Source organism: Cherax quadricarinatus, chromosome 9, assembly GCF_038502225.1.
Source record: "Cherax quadricarinatus isolate ZL_2023a chromosome 9, ASM3850222v1, whole genome shotgun sequence".
In the NCBI taxonomy this organism is placed as follows: Eukaryota; Metazoa; Arthropoda; class Malacostraca; order Decapoda; family Parastacidae; genus Cherax; species Cherax quadricarinatus.
Genome location: NC_091300.1, coordinates 62,849,963 through 62,873,081, shown reverse-complemented (window position 1 = coordinate 62,873,081; position 23,119 = coordinate 62,849,963). Strand labels below are relative to the sequence as shown.

The following is a 23,119-nucleotide window of genomic DNA, read 5'->3' as shown; positions in this document are numbered from 1 at the left end:
AGTTTTATGTTATTCACAGTATCTTGGTCAGTATAAATTACCTCAGAGTTTCTTGTCAACAGGTTCGAATGCGTGATTCCCGCGAGAAGACTGCTGAAGCTCGTCAGAGCGTTGACGGCGTGACATTGCAGCTGCAGAATCTTCTCTATGAAGTGGCCCATCTGAAGAAGGAAGTGAGACGGTGCCTGGACTTCCAGTCAGCTGACCAGGAGATTGATCTTGTGCCTGTAGAGCAGTTCTACGTGGAAGCTCCGGAGTCCATCAGTCGTCCAGTAAGATCTTCACTTAGTCTTCCCTCCACACACACTATACTCTTTTGATTTAAATATTCAATACTGATATGCAGTATAAAGGTTACCTTACATTAGTGGAAGACAAGTGATGTGCTGAAAAAGGGTGAAAATAATAATTATTTTTTCAGTATTTTTTCTATACTTCAGTATAGTTTTAGCAACACTCCTAGGGGTGTGAAGTATGGGTTTTGAATGCTGAAGGAAGGAGAAGGCTGGAAGCAGTATAGATGTTGTTTGAGAGCAATGTGTAGTATGAATATCATGCTGAGAATTTGTAATGTAGAAATTAAAAAGTGATGTGGGTTACTTAGGGTTTAATTCAGAGGGAGGAGGGGCTGCTTAATTTAAGTAGTTTGGGCATGTTGACAGAGGATGTTCAGTATCAGTAAGACGACGAAGGTATATGAATCTGAGGTGCAATATAGGAGGGGTAGGGGTCAGGTCGTCCAAGGAATGGTTGGAGGAAGGGGAGTACAAGAGGTGCCAGATGTGATGAATGGTTTTGAAAACTGACAAGTTGAAGAATTGAGACACTTACGCAACATATGGGAATCTTTATTTAGCCTCAGACAACAATACAGTGCTAATTGATGACAAATTTCAGTTACTCTGCTCTGGAAGAATCTAGGAAAGATTTAAACTGAGTACAAGACAAATTCAAATCATTCATTGGAGCAGAAATTCAATGTGAGAGACTTAGGAGTAACAGTGTTCGAGAATGTCGCGTTTAGTGATTACAACAATGTTGCTATTGCTACTGCATTAACATGGTAGGCTAGGAAACTAGAATATTCAAAATGAGTTCCCAAGCCAGTGGTAATAATGTTCAAGTCATGTGTTCTCCCTGGGCTGGAATTTTGCTATATGTTAATGGTGCCAATCAAGGTAGGAGAAATTGCAGAGCTGGGACTATATAGAGAACCTGATATATTCAGAGAGCATCTGTGCTTCTGGAAACTCTGAAGTCCTTGAATTGCTCTCCTTGCAATAAGCAAAAAAAGTACGTCATAGTTTACACCTGGAAAATCTGGTCCCAAACCTTCATACTGAAATCACTCCATAGGAAAACAAAGAGGCTTGACACATGATGCAAAATGCCCCCAGTGAAAAGGAGGAGCACAGTGAGGACAATAAAAGAGAAGTCCATAAGCGTAAGAGAACCTCAACTTATCAACGTCCTGCTTTCATGCACAAGGGGAACTATTAACAAACCTTTGGCTGTTTTCAAGAGGGAGCTTGAAAAGTTTCTCAAGTCAGTTCCTGATCAGCCAGGCTGTGGCACAAACATTGGATTGCATGCAGGCGGCACCAACACCCTGGGTGATCAGACCAGCATCCGAGAGAGGGGGTGACCCCCAGAATCGATGCAAGGTAAACATAAAGGAACTCTTCTCCAGGTAACAGTTTAGTTATGCTGTTCACAGTTTTTTTTTTTTTTTTTAACAAGTCGGCCGTCTCCCACCGAGGCAGGGTGACCCAAAAAAGAAAGAAAATCCCCAAAAAGAAAATACTTTCATCATCATTCAACACTTTCACCACACACACACATTATCACTGTTTTTGCAGAGGTGCTAAGAATACAACAGTTTAGAAGCATATACGTATAAAGATACACAACATATCCCTCCAAACTGCCAATATCCCAAACCCCTTCTTTAAAGTGCAGGCATTGTACTTCCCATTTCCAGGACTCAAGTCCGACTATATGAAAATACAGTGGACCCCCGGTTAACGATATTTTTTCACTCCAGAAGTATGTTCAGGTGCCAGTACTGACCGAATTTGTTCCCATAAGGAATATTGTGAAGTAGATTAGTCCATTTCAGACCCCCAAACATACACGTACAAACGCACTTACATAATTACACTTACATAATTGGTCGCATTCGGAGGTAATCATCATGCGGGGGTCCACTGTAACCGGTTTCCCTGAATCCCTTCACTAAACATTACCCTGCTCACACTCCAACAGGTCGTCAGGTCCCAAGTACCATTCGTCTCCATTCACTCCTATCTAACATGCTCACACATGCTTGCTGGAAGTCCAAGCCCCTCGCCCACAAAACCTCCTTTACCCCCTCTCTCCAACCCTTTCGAGGACGACCCCTACCCTGCCTTCTTTCCCCTGTAGACTTATATGCTTTCCATGTCATTCTACTTTGATCCATTCTCTCTAAATGACCAAACCACCTCAACAACCCCTCTTCTGCCCTCTGACTAATACTTTTATTAACTCCACACCTAATTTATGCAATATTTAATGTGAATTTCAGCAGAGTCAACTTAGATTGCTAGGTTAGAGTTGGTGCAGAGTAGAAACTTAGTTTACTGTATTTTCTTGCATATAAAATGCAAGACAAAAGTATCATAATGGGAAATCAGTAATCATATTCAGAGGCTAATTGCTTTCTTACTTCATACTAAAGCGTAACCCGAAGCCTACCCTTGACCCCGACCTTGAGCGTATAAAGTTCAGGCTGATTTTTCCAATACTTTCTGTGGGGAAAAAAGTGCACCTTAAGTGCTGGAAAATAAGGTACTAAAATTTAGTATATCCATGTTAATTGGAATTGGAAGGCTGTTCAGGTGATGCCAGGTTTTAAGGGAAGTGAGGAGTTGTTCTCTAGTTAGTTACACTTTGTCCCATAATAAGCAGACAGACAAGGAAGGAAATAAGTGTGATGTCACATTTATCTCACCTTGCATTAATGAGGAAGAGCCACTGTGTTAAGAAATGTATGTATATGTATAACAGAAGAGTGTTTGAAAGGGGTTATGTTTTCTAGGCTGAGACTGTGGAAAATCCTCACGAACAGCGGTTGGCTCGCCTGCAGTGGGAACTGGAGCAGCGCCGGGACCAGACGCAGCTCTTTGATAAACTCACTCAAGAGAAAGAGGCAGTTGCTGAAAATATCAATGAGCAAGAGCGAAAGTTGGCATCACTGGCACCGAGGATTAACTCAATTTTGGAGGTGAGCACGTTATGATACTAGGAGCCAAGAGAAGTTATTATCTTGTATGTAGTATATAGATATTCTTCAGTCATCTTTCCAATTATTAACATTATATTTAATGAAAATATTTCTGATGCCATTCTAAAGCATAGGGCCCATGCCTGCCCTGGTCACACAAAGCAAAGGTCAGCATATGGGTGGGGATGTTGCAGGTCAGGTTTCAAGTAACAGATGTCAGTATATGGGTGGAGATGTTGCAGGTCAGGTTGAAGTAACAAATGTCAACATATAGGTGGGGATGTTGCAGGTCAAAGAGTCATCTGCAGTGTGATATCCTTGCACTTCTGGCAGGACAACTGTTGAATGAGTGAAGGTGAATGTTTTTTCTTGTTTGGGTCTTGCTGCCTTGGTGTAGGTAATGAAGTGTCTCTCTGAGGAGTTTTGAGAAGAATATATGAGTAATAAAGTTTTTCCCCAGGCTGTGTCATACTACTGATACAGGCTACTTATTATACTACTGAAACAGGCTACTTATTATACTACTGATACAGGTTACTTATTATAGTATTGATGCAGGTTACTTATTATACTACTGATACAGACTACTTATACTACTGATACAGGCTACTTATTCTACTACTGATACAGGCTACTTATTATACTACTGATACAGGCTACTCATCATACTGATAAAGACTACTCATTTATGCTACTGGTACAGGCTACTCATCACACTACTGATACAGGCTATTCATCATACTACTGATACAGGCTACTCATTATATGGATACAGGCTACCCATCATACTAATACAGGCTACTCATCATTCTGGTATTACTTTCAGGCTACTCGTCCTCTTCAAGATGCTCTGGACTTGCCCATTGATGCCAAGAGAGATCAGCAGAGGATTGTTCAACTGCTGCCCAGTCCACTCTACACACTCTGGGTTCAGGTGAGTACACCTACACACTCTGGGTTCAGGTGAGTCCACTCTACACACTCTGGGTTCAGGTGAGTCCACTCTACACACTCTGGGTTTAGGCGAGTCCTCTCCACACACACTATGTTCAGGTTAATTGAACGCTACACAGTATCACAGTCTTCTTCTTTCAACAAACTGGCCATATCCCACTGAGGCAGGGTGGCCGAAAAAGAAAAACGAAAGTAGTATCATAGTCATTGTGACAAAATACCACAGTACAACTAGTCTTCTGTATCACAGCATCACTTCCACAGTACCATAGTTTGACAGTTTGCTCTGTAGTACTATTCAACTATGGTATAAACCTTGGTAATAAATACCGTAAGCAAACACTATGACATATGTCATAGTGTTTGCTTACGTGTCTTTCTAAACCAACTATTCAACAATACACAGTACCCAAAATATAATATCACAGTTCCACAAAATAGCATCATTTCATTATAACATTGATGAGAAAAAAAATTGATTCCCAGCTGGAGGCAATTCCTATGTAGGGATATGCACATTCTCCCCATGTCTCCGTGGGTTTTCTCCAGGTACTCTGGGTTCCTCCCACATCCCAAATGTGCACATTAGGTTAATTGGTGTGTCTAAATTGTCCCAGTATGAGTGAGTGTGGGTGTGCGTGAGTACTCCCTGCACTCACGCACATGTCCTGTCCATGGTTGGGTCCCGCCTTGTTGACCACCATCACTTAAATGTATGTATAGTTCACATTTATTTCAATGTTTAATATTAGAAGTGTTTTAGGTCTTTAGAAGTTTGGTGGTGTTTTTGTGATCAGAAATGTACAGTAAGAACTTAACTTTTGTTTATATCTATTAATCTGTGGTAAAATTGTTTTGATATAGTACATCATTTAGCTTAAAGTGCAGTTTCCAAGAACCTATCAACGATATTAAGTGAGAACCTACTGTACTAGAGTTTGAGAGTGATACTACCTCAGCACGACAATACCATAGTACGACAGTATCACAATTTCACCATACTACAGTAGCACTGTACAACTTTACTATAGTACCACAGTACCAGAGTTTCACATTCTCACAATTCCACTGTACTGTGGTATGACTGTATCATAATGTCACTGCACAATATCACTGTTCAAAAGTTCCACAGTACAGTAGGGCCCCACTTATACAGCAGGCTAGGTTCCAGGCTACCGCTGGAAAGCGGACATCGCTGGAAAGCAGTACTCCATTTTTTGCACTTATAAATACATAAATGCCAGATAACAAGTTTGCACTAACATATATTAAGTTAGCAATAGAACTAGGCATTAAAAAACGATAAAAAGTAAAATACACGCACAGTACACTCATTGCTTATCTCAAAATATTTGTTGTCTTAATATAGGCTGAGAAGTAATATTTATTGCAAGAAGTTAGGTGTGGTAGGTATGGTAGTCCTGGCCAACCCACCCACACGTAATATACTACAACATTTTAAGTACCCTAGAGCGATAAAATGCATATACAGTAGAACCTCAAATATCGAACTTTCTTCAGTCCAGAAGGCTGTTCGAGTGCCTTTGCCGAATGAATTTATTCCCATCAGGAATAATGTAAATTAGATTAGTCCATTTCAGACCCTCAAAAATACACTTATAAAAGCACTTACAAAAATACACTTACATAATTGGTTGTGTTGGGAGCAGTTCGGTTTTTGAGGTTCCACTGTACAGTACATTCATTATTTACCCTAAAATATTTGTAGTCTTAATGTAGGGTGAGAGGTGAGTAAGCGAGCTAAAAACAGAGAGCGAGAATGAGTAAATGAGAGAGGACAGAGGTGCAGAGTGTGTAAACAAACAGACAAACGCATCTGGTTATGGTTCATACACGTTAATACAAACACCTTACATTGTGTACAAGTTGTCTCCACAGTGGTACAGTAGAACAAATAACGAGCAACACTCCCATTCTCATGTAACACCATTTTTAGAAGGAATGACGCTCTGAGTGAAGGCATATGAAAGGAACAATTTTCTAATTACCAAAAGTAATACTGTTGTGTACACATTTCCTTTGGTGTTGAACTAGAGAAAAGGTTATTCTTTCCGATGCTCCAACAAGTTGAACTAGAGAAAATGTTATTCTTTCTGATGCTCCAGCAAGACGACTGGGAAAAATCTCATATTTATGTTAATTTATTCAACTGTGAGTGTTTTTATCATGTTTATGTTACGTAGCATGTTTATTATATAATTTCGAAAAAAATATCAATGAATTAGTGAAAATGCCTATACAGTGGACCCCCGCATAACGATGGCATCACATAGCGATTAATCCGCATACCGCTTACTTTAATCGCAAAAATTTTGCCGCGCATACCGATTAAAAACCCGCTCACCGATTTTCGTCCGAGACGCGTCCAATGTGCGCCCTCAGCCAGCCTCACATGTGCCGCCCGTGCCATTGTTTACCAGCCAGCCTCCGCGGTAACATCCAAGCATTTTTTTTTTTTTTTTTTTTTTTTCAACAAGTCGGCCGTCTCCCACCGAGGCAGGGTGACCCAAAAAAAAAAAAAAGAAAGAAAATCCCCAAAAAGAAAATACTTTCATCATCATTCAACACTTTCACCACACTCACACATTATCACTGCTTTTGCAGAGGTGCTCAGAATACAACAGTTTAGAAGCATATATGTATAGAGATACACAACATATCCCTCCAAACTGCCAATATCCCAAACCCCTCCTTTAAAGTGCAGGCATTGTACTTCCCATTTCCAGGACTCAAGTCCGACTATATGAAAATAACCGGTTTCCCTGAATCCCTTCACTAAATATTACCCTGCTCACACTCCAACAGATCGTCAGGTCCCAAGTATCATTCGTCTCCATTCACTCCTATCTAACACGCTCACGCACGCTTGCTGGAAGTCCAAGCCCCTCACCCACAAAACCTCCTTTACCCCCTCTTTCCAACCCTTTCGAGGACGACCCCTACCCCTCTTTCCTTCCCCTATAGATTTATATGCTTTCCATGTCATTCTACTTTGATCCATTCTCTCTAAATGACCAAACCACCTCAACAACCCCTCTTCTGCCCTCTGACTAATGCTTTTATTAACTCCACACCTTCTCCTAATTTCCACACTCCGAATTTTCTGCATAATATTTACACCACACATTGCCCTTAGACAGGACATCTCCACTGCCTCCAACCGTCTCCTCGCTGCTGCATTTACCACCCAAGCTTCACATCCATATAAGAGTGTTGGTACTACTATACTTTCATACATTCCCTTCTTTGCCTCCATAGATAACGTTTTTTGACTCCACATATACCTCAACGCACCACTCACCTTTTTTCCCTCATCAATTCTATGATTAACCTCATCCTTCATAAATCCATCCGCCGACACGTCAACTCCCAAGTATCTGAAAACATTCACTTCTTCCATACTCCTCCTCCCCAATTTGATATCCAATTTTTCTTTATCTAAATCATTTGATACCCTCATCACCTTACTCTTTTCTATGTTCACTTTCAACTTTCTACCTTTACACACATTCTCAAACTCATCCACTAACCTTTGTAATTTTTCTTTAGAATCTCCCATAAGCACAGTATCATCAGCAAAAAGTAACTGTGTCAATTCCCATTTTGAATTTGATTCCCCATAATTTAATCCCACCCCTCTCCCAAACACCCTAGCATTTACTTCTTTTACAACCCCATCTATAAATATATTAAACAACCATGGTGACATTACACATCCCTGTCTAAGACCTACTTTTACCGGGAAGTATTCTCCCTCTCTTCTACACACCCTAACCTGAGCCTCACTATCCTCATAAAAGCTCTTTACAGCATTTAGTAACTTACCACCTATTCCATGTACTTGCAACATCTGCCACATTGCTCCTCTATCCACTCTATCATATGCCTTTTCTAAATCCATAAATGCAATAAAAACTTCCCTACCTTTATCTAAATACTGTTCACATATATGTTTCAATGTAAACACTTGATCTACACATCCCCTACCCACTCTGAAGCCTCCTTGCTCGTCCGCAATTCTACATTCTGTCTTACCTCTAATTCTTTCAATTATAACCCTACCGTATACTTTTCCTGGTATACTCAGTAAACTTATTCCTCTATAATTTTTACAATCTCTTTTGTCCCCTTTCCCTTTATATAAAGGGACTATACATGCTCTCCGCCAATCCCTAGGTACCTTCCCCTCTTTCATACATTTATTAAACAAAAGTACCAACCACTCCAACACTATATCCCCCCCTGCTTTTAACATTTCTGTCATGATCCCATCAGTTCCAGCTGCTTTACCCCCTTTCATTCTACGTAATGCCTCACGTACCTCCACCACACTTACATTCTGCTCTTCTTCACTCCTAAAAGATGGTATACCTCCCTGGCCAGTGCATGAAATTACCGCCTCCCTTTCTTCCTTAACATTTAAAAGTTCCTCAAAATATTCTCGCCATCTACCTAATACCTCCCTCTCCCCATCTACTAACTCCCCTACTCTGTTTTTAACTGACAAGTCCATACTTTCCCTAGGCTTTCTTAACTTGTTTAACTCACTCCAAAATTTTTTCTTATTTTCATAAAAATTTCTTGACAATGCCTCTCCCACTCTTTCATCTGCTCTCCTTTTGCACTCTCTCACCACTCTCTTCACCTTTCTTTTACTCTCCATATACTCTGCTCTTCTTATAACACTTCTGCTTTGTAAAAACCTCTCGTAAGCTACCTTTTTCTCTTTTATCACACCCTTTACTTCATCATTCCACCAATCACTCCTCTTTCCTCCTGCCCCCACCCTCCTATAACCACAAACTTCTGCCCCACATTCTAATACTGCATTTTTAAAACTATTCCAACCCTCTTCAACCCCCCCACTACTCATCTTTGCACTAGCCCACCTTTCTGCCAATAGTCGCTTATATCTCGCCCGAACTTCCTCCTCCCTTAGTTTATACACTTTCACCTCCCTCTTACTTGTTGTTGCCACCTTCCTCTTTTCCCATCTACCTCTTACTCTAACTGTAGCTACAACTAAATAATGATCCGATATATCAGTTGCCCCTCTATAAACATGTACATCCTGGAGCCTACCCATCAACCTTTTATCCACCAATACATAATCTAACAAACTACTTTCATTACGTGCTACATCATACCTTGTATATTTATTTATCCTCTTTTTCATAAAATATGTATTACTTATTACCAAATTTCTTTCTACACATAGCTCAATTAAAGGCTCCCTATTTACATTTACCCCTGGCACCCCAAAATTACCTACTACTCCCTCCATAACATTTTTACCCACTTTAGCATTGAAATCCCCAACCACCATTACTCTCACACTTGATTCAAAACTCCCCACGCATTCACTCAACATTTCCCAGAATCTCTCTCTCTCCTCTACACTTCTCTCTTCTCCAGGTGCATACACGCTTACTATAACCCACTTTTCACATCCAATCTTTATTTTACTCCACATAATCCTTGAATTTATACATTTGTAGTCCCTCTTTTCCTGCCATAGCTTATCCTTCAACATTATTGCTACTCCTTCTTTAGCTCTAACTCTATTTGAAACCCCTGACCTAATCCCATTTATTCCTCTCCATTGAAACTCTCCCACCCCCTTCAGCTTTGTTTCACTTAAAGCCAGGACATCCAGTTTCTTCTCATTCATAACATCCACAATCATCTCTTTCTTATCATTTGCACAACATCCACGCACATTCAGACTTCCCACTTTGACAATTTTCTTCTTCTTATTCTTTTTAGTAATCTTTACAGGAAAAGGGTTACTAGCCCATTGTTCCCGGCATTTTAGTTGACTTTTACAACACGCATGGCTTACGGAGGAAAGATTCTTATTCCACTTCCCCATGGATATAAAAGGAAAAGTAATAAGACCAAGAACTATTAAGATAAAATCAAAGAAAACTCAGATGAGTGTGTATAAATAAACGTGTACATGTATGTGTAGTGTGACCTAAGTGTAAGTAGAAGTAGCAAGACGTACCTGTAATCTTGCATATTTATGAGACAGACAAAAGACACCAGCAATCCTACCATCATGTAAAACAATTACAGGCTTTCGTTTTACACTCACTTGGCAGGACGGTAGTACCTCCCTGGGTGGTTGCTGTCTACCAACCTACTACTCATATCCAAGCATACACTCGGAATATTTCGTATTATTACAGTGTTTTCGGTGCTGTTTCTGGAAAATAAGTGACCATGGGCCCCAAGAAAGCTTCTAGTGCCAACCGTACACCAATAAGGGTGAGAATTCCCATTGAAATGAAGAAAGAGATCATTGATAAGTATGAAAGTGGAGTGCGTATCGCCGACCTAGTCAAGTTGTACAAGAAACCCCAATCAACCATCGCTACTATTGTGGGCACCAGAAAGACAATCAAGGAAGCTGTTCTTGCCAAAGGTTTAACTGTGTTTTCGAAACAAAGATCGCAAGTGATGGAAGATGTTGAGAGACTCTTATTGGTGTGGATAAATGAAAAACAGCTAGCAGGAGATAGCGTCTCTCAAGCGATCATATGTGAAAAGGCTAGGAAGTTGCATGAGGATTTAATTAAAAAAATGCCTGCAACTAGTGATGATGTGAGTGAATTTAAGGCCAGCAAAGGTTGGTTTGAGAGATTTAAGAAGCGTAGTGGCATCCATAGTGTGATAAGGCATGGTGAGGCTGCCAGTTCGGACCACAAAGCGGCTGAAAAATATGTGCAGGAATTCAAGGAGTACATAGACAGTGAAGGACTGAAACCTGAACAAGTGTTTAATTGTGATGAAACAGGCCTGTTCTGGAAGAAAATGCCAAGCAGGACCTACATTACTCAGGAGGAAAAGGCACTCCCAGGACATAAGCCTATGAAAGACAGGCTTACTTTGTTGATGTGTGCCAATGCTAGTGGTGATTGCAAAGTTAAGCCTTTATTAGTGTATCACTCTGAAACTCCCAGAGCGTTCAGGCAAAAGAATGTCCTCAAGGATAATTTGTGTGTGCTGTGGAGGGCAAACAGTAAGGCATGGGTCACTAGGGACTTTTTCTATAACTGGTTACACCATGCATTTGCCCCCAATGTGAAAGATTACCTAACTGAAAAGAAATTAGACCTTAAGTGCCTCCTGGTGTTAGACAATGCCCCTGGTCATCCTACAGACGTGGCAGAGCGACTTTATGGGGACATGAGCTTCATTAAGGTGAAGTTTTTGCCTCCTAATACCACTCCTCTCCTGCAGCCCATGGACCAGCAGGTTATTGCAAACTTCAAAAAACTGTACACAAAAGCTCTGTTTGAAAGGTGCTTTGTAGTGACCTCAGAAACTCAACTGACTCTAAGAGAGTTTTGGAGAGAGCACTTTAATATCCTCAATTGTGTAAACCTTATAGGTAAGGCTTGGGAGGGAGTGACTAAGAAGACCTTGAACTCTGCTTGGAAGAAACTGTGGCCAGAATGTGTAGACAAAAGGGATTTTGAAGGGTTTGAGGCTAACCCTGAGAATCCTGTGCCAGTTGAGGAATCCATTGTGGCATTGGGAAAGTCCTTGGGGTTGGAGGTTAGTGGGGAGGATGTGGAAGAGTTGGTGGAGGAGGACAATGAAGAACTAACCACTGATGAGCTGATAGATCAACTTCAAGAGCAAGAGGCCAGACCTGGGGAAACTGGTTCAGAGGAGGGGAGAGAGAAATTGAAGAAGTTGCCTACTACAAAGATAAAGGAAATCTGTGCAAAGTGGCTTGAAGTGCAAACCTTCATGGATGAAAATCACCCTCACACAGCTATTGCAAGCCGTGCTGGTGATTATTACACTGACAATGTTGTGAAACACTTTAGGCAAGTCATAAAGGAACGAGAGGTACAGGCCACTATGGACAGATATCTTGTGCGAAAGAAGTCCAGTGACTCTGAAGCTGGCCCTAGTGGCATTAAAAGAAGAAGGGAAGTAACCCCAGAAAAGGACTTGCTACCTCAAGTCCTAATGGAAGGGGATTCCCCTTCTAAACACTAACACTCTCTCTCCCCTCCTCCCATCCCATCAATCATCACCAGATCTTCAATAAAAGTAAGTGTCATGTAATTGTGCATGCCTTTTTCAGTTTGTGTGTATTAAAATTAACATTTCATGTGGTAAAAAATTTTTTTTTTCATACTTTTGGGTGTCTTGCACGGATTAATTTTATTTCCATTATTTCTTATGGGGAAAATTCATTCACATAACGATTATTTCGCATAACAATTACCCCTCTTGCACGGATTAAAATCGTTAACCGGGGGTCCACTGTATTCAAGTAATACAGTAGGGCCTCGCTTATACAGCAGGTTAAGTTCCAGTCTACTGCCGTAAAGCGGAAATCGCCGTAAAATGGAATGCCCTTTTTTTCACTTATAAATGCATATAAATGCTAGATAACAAGTTTACACTAACATATATTAAGTTAGCGGTAGAACGAGGTATTAAAAAGCAATAAAAAATTAAAGTAGACATATAGTACACTCATTATTTATCTTAAAATATTTGTAGTCTTAATGTAGGGTGAGAGGCGAGTTGTATTTTTTTGTAGGAAGTCAGGTGTGGGGAGGTATGGTAGCCAGCTCATAATAAACTATGACATTTAAAGCATCCCAGAGTGATAAAATGCATATACAGTTCACTCATTACTTACTTTAAAATATTTGTTGTCTTAATGTAGGGCGAGAGGTGAGTAAATGAGATAAAATGAATAAACGAGAGAGAGAGAGAGAGAATGAATAAATGAGAGAGGCCAGAGGCGTGGAGTATACATGTACAGTGGACCCCTGGTTAACGATATTTTTTCACTCCAGAAGTATGTTCAGGTGCCAGTACTGACCGAATTTGTTCCCATAAGGAATATTGTGAAGTAGATTAGTCCATTTCAGACCCCCAAACATACACGTACAAACGCACTTACATAAATACACTTACATAATTGGTCGCATTCGGAGGTGATCGTTATGCGGTGGTGCACTGTATAAACAAACAGACGAACACGTCTGGTTTTGGTTCATAGTAAGGATGTAAGTTTATTCAGGTATACACAAATGCAGTTACATATATTATAAAAAAAAGACCTAGCTAGTAGGTTGGTAGACAGCAACCACCCAGGGAGGTACTACCGTCCTGCCAAGTGAGTGTAATACAGAAGTCTGTAATTGTTTTACACGATGGTAGGATTGCTGGTGTCTTTTTTTTTCTGTCTCATACACATGCAAGATTTCAGGTACATCTTGCTACTTCTACTTACACTTAGGTCACACTATACATACATGTACAAGCATATATATACACACTCTTCTGGGTTTTCTTCTACAGTGGAACCCCGGTATTCGATATTAATCTGTTCCTGAGAGCTCATCGAATACTGAAAATATCGAAAAGCGAATCAATTTTCCCCATAAGAAATAATGGAAATCAACCACTTATTCCTATCTAACAAAAATTAATGAACCTATTTCATTCGTTCCAGTGTTTAATTTATTGTTTCCTGCAGACCACGGTGGGTCAGAGGTGTATTATTGGTCCTGCAAAATCAGTAAATGTATCAAGTGGTTGACACACTGGCCTGTGAGTTTTAGGATTCACTTGCCATGGTTCAAGCCCCATCTGTTCTGTGATTTTTTTTTGTAATGCCTTGGAACTAAGGGTGGTGGAAAATCAGTATTGTATCTGTCATTACCTTCTTAACTTTGCTAAGATTGTGGATCCATTCAGGACAGTCTGTGTAGCATCGGAAGTTGCTGCATCTTATCTCTATGATATCTTTACAAGTGTTTATTATATCTTCACAACAGTTTTTGTGTATATCAGATATAGACAAAAACTGTTGTGAAGATATCAGATATCTTCACAACAGTTTTTGTTATGTGAAGTTTCAGCCTATTAATAGTAGGTTTATCAACCGTTTTGGCTACTCACACAGGTATGTCTAGTTCACTCTGGCTGGGTTAATATAGTTTTACACAAGCAAGAATGCTAGTTTGCTGGCCAGCACTCCCTGCACAATTTGTTACTTGAATGATACGGTGAGATTATCATTTTAAGGCGTGGATTTTGATCCTCTTTTTACTCTTTTTTTTTTTTTTTTTTTTTTTTTTTACAGGCATCTGCCTATGGAGAAGCATTTGATGCTAACATAAAAGTTGAAGTGTTTGGTGATGTTGACGCTGCCAAGAAACTCATTGCTAAGGAAGAAGATTCCCGAACTGAAAACCTTTCTGAATCTGATAATGACCAGGATCAACAGGAGGTTAGTGGTGCATGACAGTGTTTGTGATAATGACTAGGATCAACAGGAGGTTAGTGGTGCATGACAGTGTCTCTAATAATGACCAGGATCAACAGGAGGTTAGTGGTGCATGACAGTGTTTGTGATAATGACTAGGATCAACAGGAGGTTAGTGGTGCATGGCAGTGTTTGTGATAATGAGCAGTATCAAGAGAAGGTTAGTGGTGCATGATAGTGTCTGTAATAATGACCAGGATCAACAAGAGGTTAGTGGTGTATGACAGTGTCTCTAATAATAACCAGGATGAACAAGAGGTTAGTGGTGGGTTACAGTGTCTAATAATAACCAGGATGAACAAGAGGTTAGTGATGCTTGTCAGGCAGTCTTGACCACTTGCGGATGGAAAACATTTTATGTTTTGTAATGTTATACTATGTTACTAGCTGCTTTTCATGTATGAGATTCAAAACTCTGATGACATCTTCAAAATATCTGACTTAATGCTAACACCACTCACCTGATGAAGCTATTGATAGTGTGCCCCAGCACACTGCCCTAGGCCCTGACTTGTGGAACTCCATGCTCATCAAAAACTTCGAGAAATCATCTCACAGATGATGGAACTTATGTGCTGGAGTCATTAACCCTTACACAAATAACCCGCACATAGAAGAGAGGAGCTTACTTACGACGGTCCAAGTCGGACCGAAACGTCGTCATAAGCTCCTCTCTTCTATGTGCGGGTTATTTGTGTGTCGTTCCAGTCACGGTATTGTGCTTTTTTTTGTTATTTATTAACCCTTAAACTGTCCAAATGTTGATCTACATTTTTTCAACATTTGAAAGTATGTACAAAATGTAGATCCTTTTTTTTTACATTTGAAAACGTGTAAAAAAAACTTTGTTTTACTTTTTTTTTTTTTTTTTTTTAATGTTTGGAAATATGTAAAAAAAATAGATCTACTTTTGGATCACTACGCATGTGAACGTAGATCTGTTTGGTCAGTTTAAGGGTTAAAATCACTGCTATTGCCTCACTCCACAAAGGTAGCAGTAATGCAATTGCAAAAAACTGTCAACTTAAATACTAATGTTACACATTATGAAACTCTTTGAAAAAGTTCTAAGCAGCAAGATTGCTACTTACATGAATTTCTAACAGTTGAGCAACCAGGACAATATGAGTTTAGAGCAGGTCGCTCTTGCATCTTGCAATTGCTAGACCATTACAACATTGTCTTGGATGTATTGAAAACAAGCAAAATGCAGTTGTGTACACATATTTTGCTGACACCTTTGATATGTGCAGCCATTGTGCTGTAGCTCAGGAAATGCATGCAGAACAATAACTGGAAATGCAGACAAATGGATATGTAATTCTCTAACAAATAGAACCCGGAATAATAGTGATCAGAGTGAAATCAAAGACTGCCTTGTGAAAAGTTGTTGCATACAAATCATTTACACAGCTGTTGCCTACAAATTATTATACAGCTGTTCCCTACAAATTATTTACACAGCTGTTGTCTACAAATCATTTGCACAACTGTTGCATACAAATTATTTACACAGCTGTTTCCTACAAATCATCATTTACACAGCTGTTGCCTGCAAATTATTTGCACAGCTGTTACCTACAAATCATTTACACAGTTGTTGCCTACAAATTATTTACACAACTGTTGCCTACAAATCGTTTACAAGCTGTTGCATACAAATAATTTACACAGCTGTTGCCAACAAATCATTTACAAGCTATTGCCCACAAGTTGTTTACACAGCTGTTGCCAACAAATCATTTACACAGATGTTTCCTACAAATAATTTGCATAGCTGTTGCTTACAAATCATTTACACAGCTGTTGCCTACAAATCATTTACACAGCTGTTTCCTACAAATCATTTACACAGCTGTTGCCTACAAATAATTTACACAGCTGTTGCCTACAAATCATTTACACAGCTGTTGCCTACAATTATCATTTTTTGCTAACTTCAGCTCACCATAAAATCGAAAGTTTACTTTTGATTTAATTTTCTTTAAGTAGCTATTTTAAGAAAAACATTCTCTTTTAATTTGTCACACTCGCAAAATTTTTAATTTCCATGTAGGGGTAATAAGCCAAGTTGTCATAAAATCTTGATAAAGAATGCATCAAAAAATATTGGTAGCTTCATCTACAAGATCCCTTGTGTAAAATGTGAAATTTGTTATGTGGGTCAGACTGGTGACTGCTTGGTGTTGCAATTATTCTGCAACGAAATTTTGATTTTCAACAGGAGAATCTGTCTCGTAAGAAGCGCAATCGCAAAGCCCAGAAAATGGACACAGAAGAAATAGACGATGGAGTGAAGCAAATGCTGGGACTACATCCACTTTGTGTTAAGATCAATGTCAGCACTAAAGGTAAACAACCACTTATGATGAATAAACAGAAGGATGGATGAGGGGCTCAAACAGTGGTCCAAGGGAAGTAATTCAGTCAGGTTACAGTTAGTGCCTCTGATTAGAGGCACTAATTGAAACTGTAACCCAGGCCTCCTATACATGCCTGCTATCCTGCTCTCCATCTTACTCTTAATTCTTTCAATAATAACTCTGCCATACACTTTACCAGGTATACTCGACAAACTTCTTCCTCTATAATTTTTACTCTTTTGTCCCCTTTGCCTTTATACAAAGGAACTATGCATGCTCTCTGCCAGTCCCTAGGTACCTTACCTTCTTCCATACATTTATTAAATAAAAACACAAACCACTCCAAAACTATATCCCCACATGCTTTTAACATTTCTATCTCTATCCCATCAATCCCAGCTGCTTTACCCCCTTTCATTCTTCCCACTGCTCCACGCACTTCCTCCACACTCACAACTGGCTCTTCCTCACTCCTACAAGATGTTATTCCTCCTTGCCCTTTACACAAAATCACAGCTTCCCTATCTTCATCAACATTTAACAATTCCTCAAAATATTCCCCCCATCTTTCCAATACCTCTGACTCTCCCTTTAATAACTCTCCTATTTTTTAACTAACAAATACATTTGTTCCCTAGGCTTTCTCAACTTATTAATCTCACTCCAAAACTTTTTCTCATTTTCAACAAGTACGTAGTATCAGTAATCAGTATAAAAAAAACTTGTATCACAGTTGCAGATGTGTTATAATCAGTAATTGCAAGAAAACAAAAGAAAATAGTCCACACAGAACAAGACTAATGTTCCACAGAGGCAGGGTGACCCAAACAAGAAGAAATGAAAGTTTTTCTCTTTTTTTGCAACATTTTAGTTGCCTCTTATGATACACATGAAGAATAGTGTGATATAAAGAGAAAATGTATTGTTTAACACTTGGCAATTTGTACAAATATGAATTATTGGTGAATTAGTTCTAGCTTGTTTTGTTTTTGTCATAGTCTCGGCTGTGGAACATGTTTTGGTACTTTTTTTTTTTTGTGATACACTTCTTAACACAGAAATTTTATCTGTGAGAAATTGCAAACTTCATTAGGTGCAATTTTGTTGAAGTATTGTTAAATTTTAGCAATAGTTGTTGTGCTCCTCCTGATATATGTTTGCCAGATGTATGTATTGTGGTGTTATTTTGTTATCGAATATAACACTGCACATTTTATTTATAAAGTTCACTGGCATTTGTGTGCAGTCCTTGTATTGAGGATCAGGAGATAGGTTGGTACTTTTTGCTGTGATAAAGTTTGTCTCTGTTGGTCAATTTCATCAAGGGATTCATTATGTTGTGCTGTGTTATCTTGGATGTGGTCTTGTTTTCTAGTATGGTCGTAAGTTATTCTTAACCCCTGGGCAATTTGATTTATCTGTTGTGATGGACTGTCATCATCTTTAGTTTTTTTTTTTTCTTGTATTTCTCATTTTATGACTGATTGGGTATTAAAAATATCTTAGTTAAGATATTTTTAATACCCAGTCAGTCTTCTGGGAATATTGCTGTCTCTACAAGTTTTTCGAGATCCTTGACTATTGTTATTTAATGTTTGATCATTTTTTTTTTAAACACATTGGGTGTTTCACACCAAGGCAGGTTGACCCAAAAAGAAAGAAAGACAAAAAACTTTCATCACCATTCAACACTTTTACCATCATACGTAATCACTGTCTTTGCAGAGGTGCTGAGATACGACAGTTTAGATGTCACTCCGAACAGACAATATCCGAAACCTTACCCCTTAATTAGTTTATGGTTCAACTTGGACGATTAATCCTTTCACTGTCAGTCCCATAATATTACGGCTTGCAAGCCAGTGTTGGTCCCATAATACAATGCCAAAATTCTAGTGGCTTTTAGTCTTGCAGGAGATAGCTGGTTGGCCTGTATACGAGAGAATGGGTCTGAGTGGTCAGTGTTCACTGTGTAAAAAAAATCCTGCAGCATGCAATGCATAATGATAAAAAAACTGCAACAGTGTTTTTGATTGAAAACAGCGACTTGCAGTGTATTTTCGTGTGGTACTTATGGTTGTATTCTAATTTTCTTGGTCTCATTTGATAGAATGAAAGATATATTACAGATAATAGAGATGATTTTGAATGGTTTACAGACTAAAAGTACCTTGAAATTGAACTGAAAATAGTGGAAAGGTTCGATATTTGCTGATGTTCAAGAGTAAACAGATCACTTCACACGTCCAATGCATGTCAATTGGTGGGGCTGATATGCTTTCACAAATGGGTTGATATTATTTATATAATTTTTACAATAATGCAGTAGTCTGCTTAACAATAGATGTTCTATTTTTTATGTGAATAAAAGTTCAAAATGGAAAGCAAACGTAATATAAGAGGGGCCTGGAGACATGACTAATGAACAGAGAAAATGTTATTTTAGTGTTCAGAATGTTTGCATTGTTAATTCTGGACTCTATTTTGAAATTGACCTTTCTTGAATTTCGTAAGAAATTGCCCAAATTACCAATTTCAGATCACTTTATTGGGTAGTTTAAATTGGTAAAGGGGCAGTTTCTTGTACTCAATCGATAGAACAAAAGGAGTTCTAGTGAAGTAGCTCTGAGTTTGGTTGACTGGAACAATGGAATTGGCCAAAAATAGGGCTCAAAGTTGTGGAAATCACCGTAACTTTGCGAGAGCGTAATTCTACAAGTTTTCCATCAAATTTCGTACTTTTGGTTTCATTACCATTGGAAAAAGATTCTCAATCATTTCGTCAGAAAACATTACTTTTTTTTTTTTTTTTAATTCTTCGACACTAAGAGCAAGCTCGAGAGCAAGGGTTGTGACAGTGAACAGGTTAACTGGTTAATGATCCAAGTTGGACCGAAATGTCATCATGTGTCATTTTCCTATTTACAGGTTATTTGTGTATTGTTCCAATCAGGGTATTGTGAGTTTTCAGTTTTTATTCTATATTACTGAACATTATAGTAGTAGGTTGGTAGACAGCAACCACCCAGGGGAAGTTCTACTGTCATACAAAATGAGTGTGAGACAGAAACCTGTATTTGTTTTACATGATGGTAGGAGTGCTGGTGCCTTTTTTTCTATCTCAAAAACTCTCAAGATAATAGATATATCTTGATACTTTTATATACAATTAAGTCATACTACACATGGATCGAAAAGTCGTTACGTGTAAGTTTCATTCTTCCATATGTGGGTTATTTGTGCATTCAGTAATATCCTTAAGGTATTGAAGATCTTGTTTGTCACATAGGATGAAGTTAGATTTAATAATAATAATAATAATTTTTATTTTAGCGTGATACATGTTTGTACAAAGGCGTATAACAGTTGGGTGTACATTCCAAAAGCCCCTCTATATGCAGAGCATTTTGGGCAAACTTAAATCTAACTTAAGATTAATAAGGCAATAACAGTGCAGTAATTGTACATATGGTCATTAGTTGAGTTACAATGATTACAAGAAAATTTAATATTCTATTAGTTCATGCTATATGGCTTTAATAAGTTTAGTAGAGAAGAATTACAGTTTTGATTATTAACTTAAGGTGGACACAATGAAATGATTAACATTTGAGAGGATTACAGATATTGAGAGTAAATATAGATTGATTATAATGTTTTATCCATGTTCATGATATTGAGCAAATGCATGTATAGTTTTTACTATGCAGAGTGCAGGAGTTCACTGAAAGGTTGTTTTATCAGTGACATTGGGGTTATTTGAGGTAGTGATGACTTGTTGTGTGTTCACCATGGTGGTAGCCATGACAACTCTTTTGTGTTTTGTGTCTCTAGGTTTCTCAAGGTCTGTCCTGTGTAAGAAGAGGCAGATGATGGCATGAGTTGTTAAGTTGCAATTTTAAAAGTGTGTGTTATACATGTATGTGAACCCTTACTAATATGTAAGGAATAACAATATGTCCAGAAGTACTGGGTGATAGTTTACATGCTTCTCTATCTTCTTATTTCTATGTTCATTTTTTCAGAAGGAAACAGCGTGTGCGTTTCATTTTTCTACATGCAGACATTGCGTATAGTGACAGCCAAGTGCTCAGTTCATCTCCATGAGAAGACCAAGTCTGCCATAACGTAAGATTACTGCTGTTGTCTGCTTTGTATCTGTCTAACTTATTGCATTTTGTATGATTAAATGAATTGGGCTTGAGAGCACATCTTAATTTGAATGAAGATGTCTCGTCTCCCAAGGTATGGATGACTTGTGTGGAACATTGTGATAACCTTGTAGATGATCTTGTGCTCGATGTGATAACCATGTAGATGATCTTGTGCTTGAAGTGATAACCATGTAGATGATCTTGTGCTTGAAGTGATAACCATGTAGATGATCTTGTGCTTAAATAGTACACAACATTTAGTGAAAACTATGTAAAGAAAACTTTATTTCTATAAAGAATGACTGACAGTTGATGCAAATAAGGTGACATTAGTGACAAGCTTTTTAGAAAGCTCCTTGTTATGAGAGTATTTCTGACAGTTTGTTAGAGGTTTTAGTTACACAACATGCTTTAACATTTAAGGAGGTTGTTAATGTTGATCAAATGCATATGCAGATTCTAATCTAAATTTCAGTATTACGGCCCAGGATATACAATAAACTGAAGGCCCAAAGAGTACATTGCTTCTTGGGCATATACTTTACTAGAGGGTCATCATTTATATGGCAGGTTAGGTTACAGGCTACTGCTGTAAAACAGAAATTGCCGTGAAGTGAATCACCCCTTTTTCACCTTTAAATGCATATAAATAGCTGATAACATGTCATATATATATATATATATTATATATATATATATATTTTTTTTTTTTCAACACCGAGGCAGGGTGACCCAAAAAAGAAAGAAAATCCCCAAAAAGAAAATACTTTCATCATCATTCAACACTTTCACCACACTCGCACATTATCACTGTTTTTGCAGAGGTGCTCAGAATACAACAGTCTAGAAGCATACACATATAAAGATACACAACATATCCCTCCAAACTGCCAATATCCCAAACCCCTCCTTTAAAGTGCAGGCATTGTACTTCCCATTTCCAGGACTCAAGTCCGACTATATGAAAATAACCGGTTTCCCTGAATCCCTTCACTAAATATTACCCTGCTCACACTCCAACATATAAAAATATATATATATAAAAATATATATATAAAAATATATATATAAATATATATATATATATATATAAAAATATATATATATATAAAAATATATATATAAAAATATATATATAAAAATATATATATAAAAATATATATATAAAAATATATATATAAAAATATATATATAAAAATATATATATAAAAATATATATATAAAAATATATATATATATAAAAATATATATATATATATATTTTTTTTATCACACCGGCCGATTCCCACCAAGGCAGGGTGGCCCGAAAAAGAAAAACTTTCACCATCATTCACTCCATCACTGTCTTGCCAGAAGGGTGCTTTACACTACAGTTTTTAAACTGCAACATTAACACCCCTCCTTCAGAGTGCAGGCACTGTACTTCCCATCTCCAGGACTCAAGTCCGGCCTGCCGGTTTCCCTGAATCCCTTCATAAATGTTACTTTGCTCACACTCCAACAGCACGTCAAGTATTAAAAACCATTTGTCTCCATTCACTCCTATCAAACACGCTCACGCATGCCTGCTGGAAGTCCAAGCCCCTCGCACACAAAACCTCCTTTACCCCCTCCCTCCAACCCTTCCTAGGCCGACCCCTACCCCGCCTTCCTTCCACTACAGACTGATACACTCTTGAAGTCATTCTGTTTCGCTCCATTCTCTCTACATGTCCGAACCACCTCAACAACCCTTCCTCAGCCCTCTGGACAACAGTTTTGGTAATCCCGCACCTCCTCCTAACTTCCAAACTACGAATTCTCTGCATTATATTCACACCACACATTGCCCTCAGACATGACATCTCCACTGCCTCCAGCCTTCTCCTCGCTGCAACATTCATCACCCACGCTTCACACCCATATAAGAGCGTTGGTAAAACTATACTCTCATACATTCCCCTCTTTGCCTCCAAGGACAAAGTTCTTTGTCTCCACAGACTCCTAAGTGCACCACTCACTCTTTTTCCCTCATCAATTCTATGATTCACCTCATCTTTCATAGACCCATCCG

General features: G+C 38.5%; 1 protein-coding gene across 2 annotated transcripts in view; it reads left to right on the top strand.

Moving 5' to 3' along the window:
* The window catches only part of thoc5 (THO complex 5), a 70,301-nt gene that overhangs the window by 14,630 nt on the left and 32,552 nt on the right, over positions 1–23,119 (top strand). For both annotated transcript variants that reach the window (XM_070083451.1, XM_070083453.1), the window contains exons 4-9: positions 63–272; positions 3,080–3,265; positions 4,092–4,199; positions 14,367–14,513; positions 16,774–16,900; positions 20,938–21,040. In XM_070083451.1, the coding sequence (XP_069939552.1) occupies positions 63–272; positions 3,080–3,265; positions 4,092–4,199; positions 14,367–14,513; positions 16,774–16,900; positions 20,938–21,040 (881 nt within the window). The remainder of the gene's footprint in view (positions 1–62; positions 273–3,079; positions 3,266–4,091; positions 4,200–14,366; positions 14,514–16,773; positions 16,901–20,937; positions 21,041–23,119) is intronic.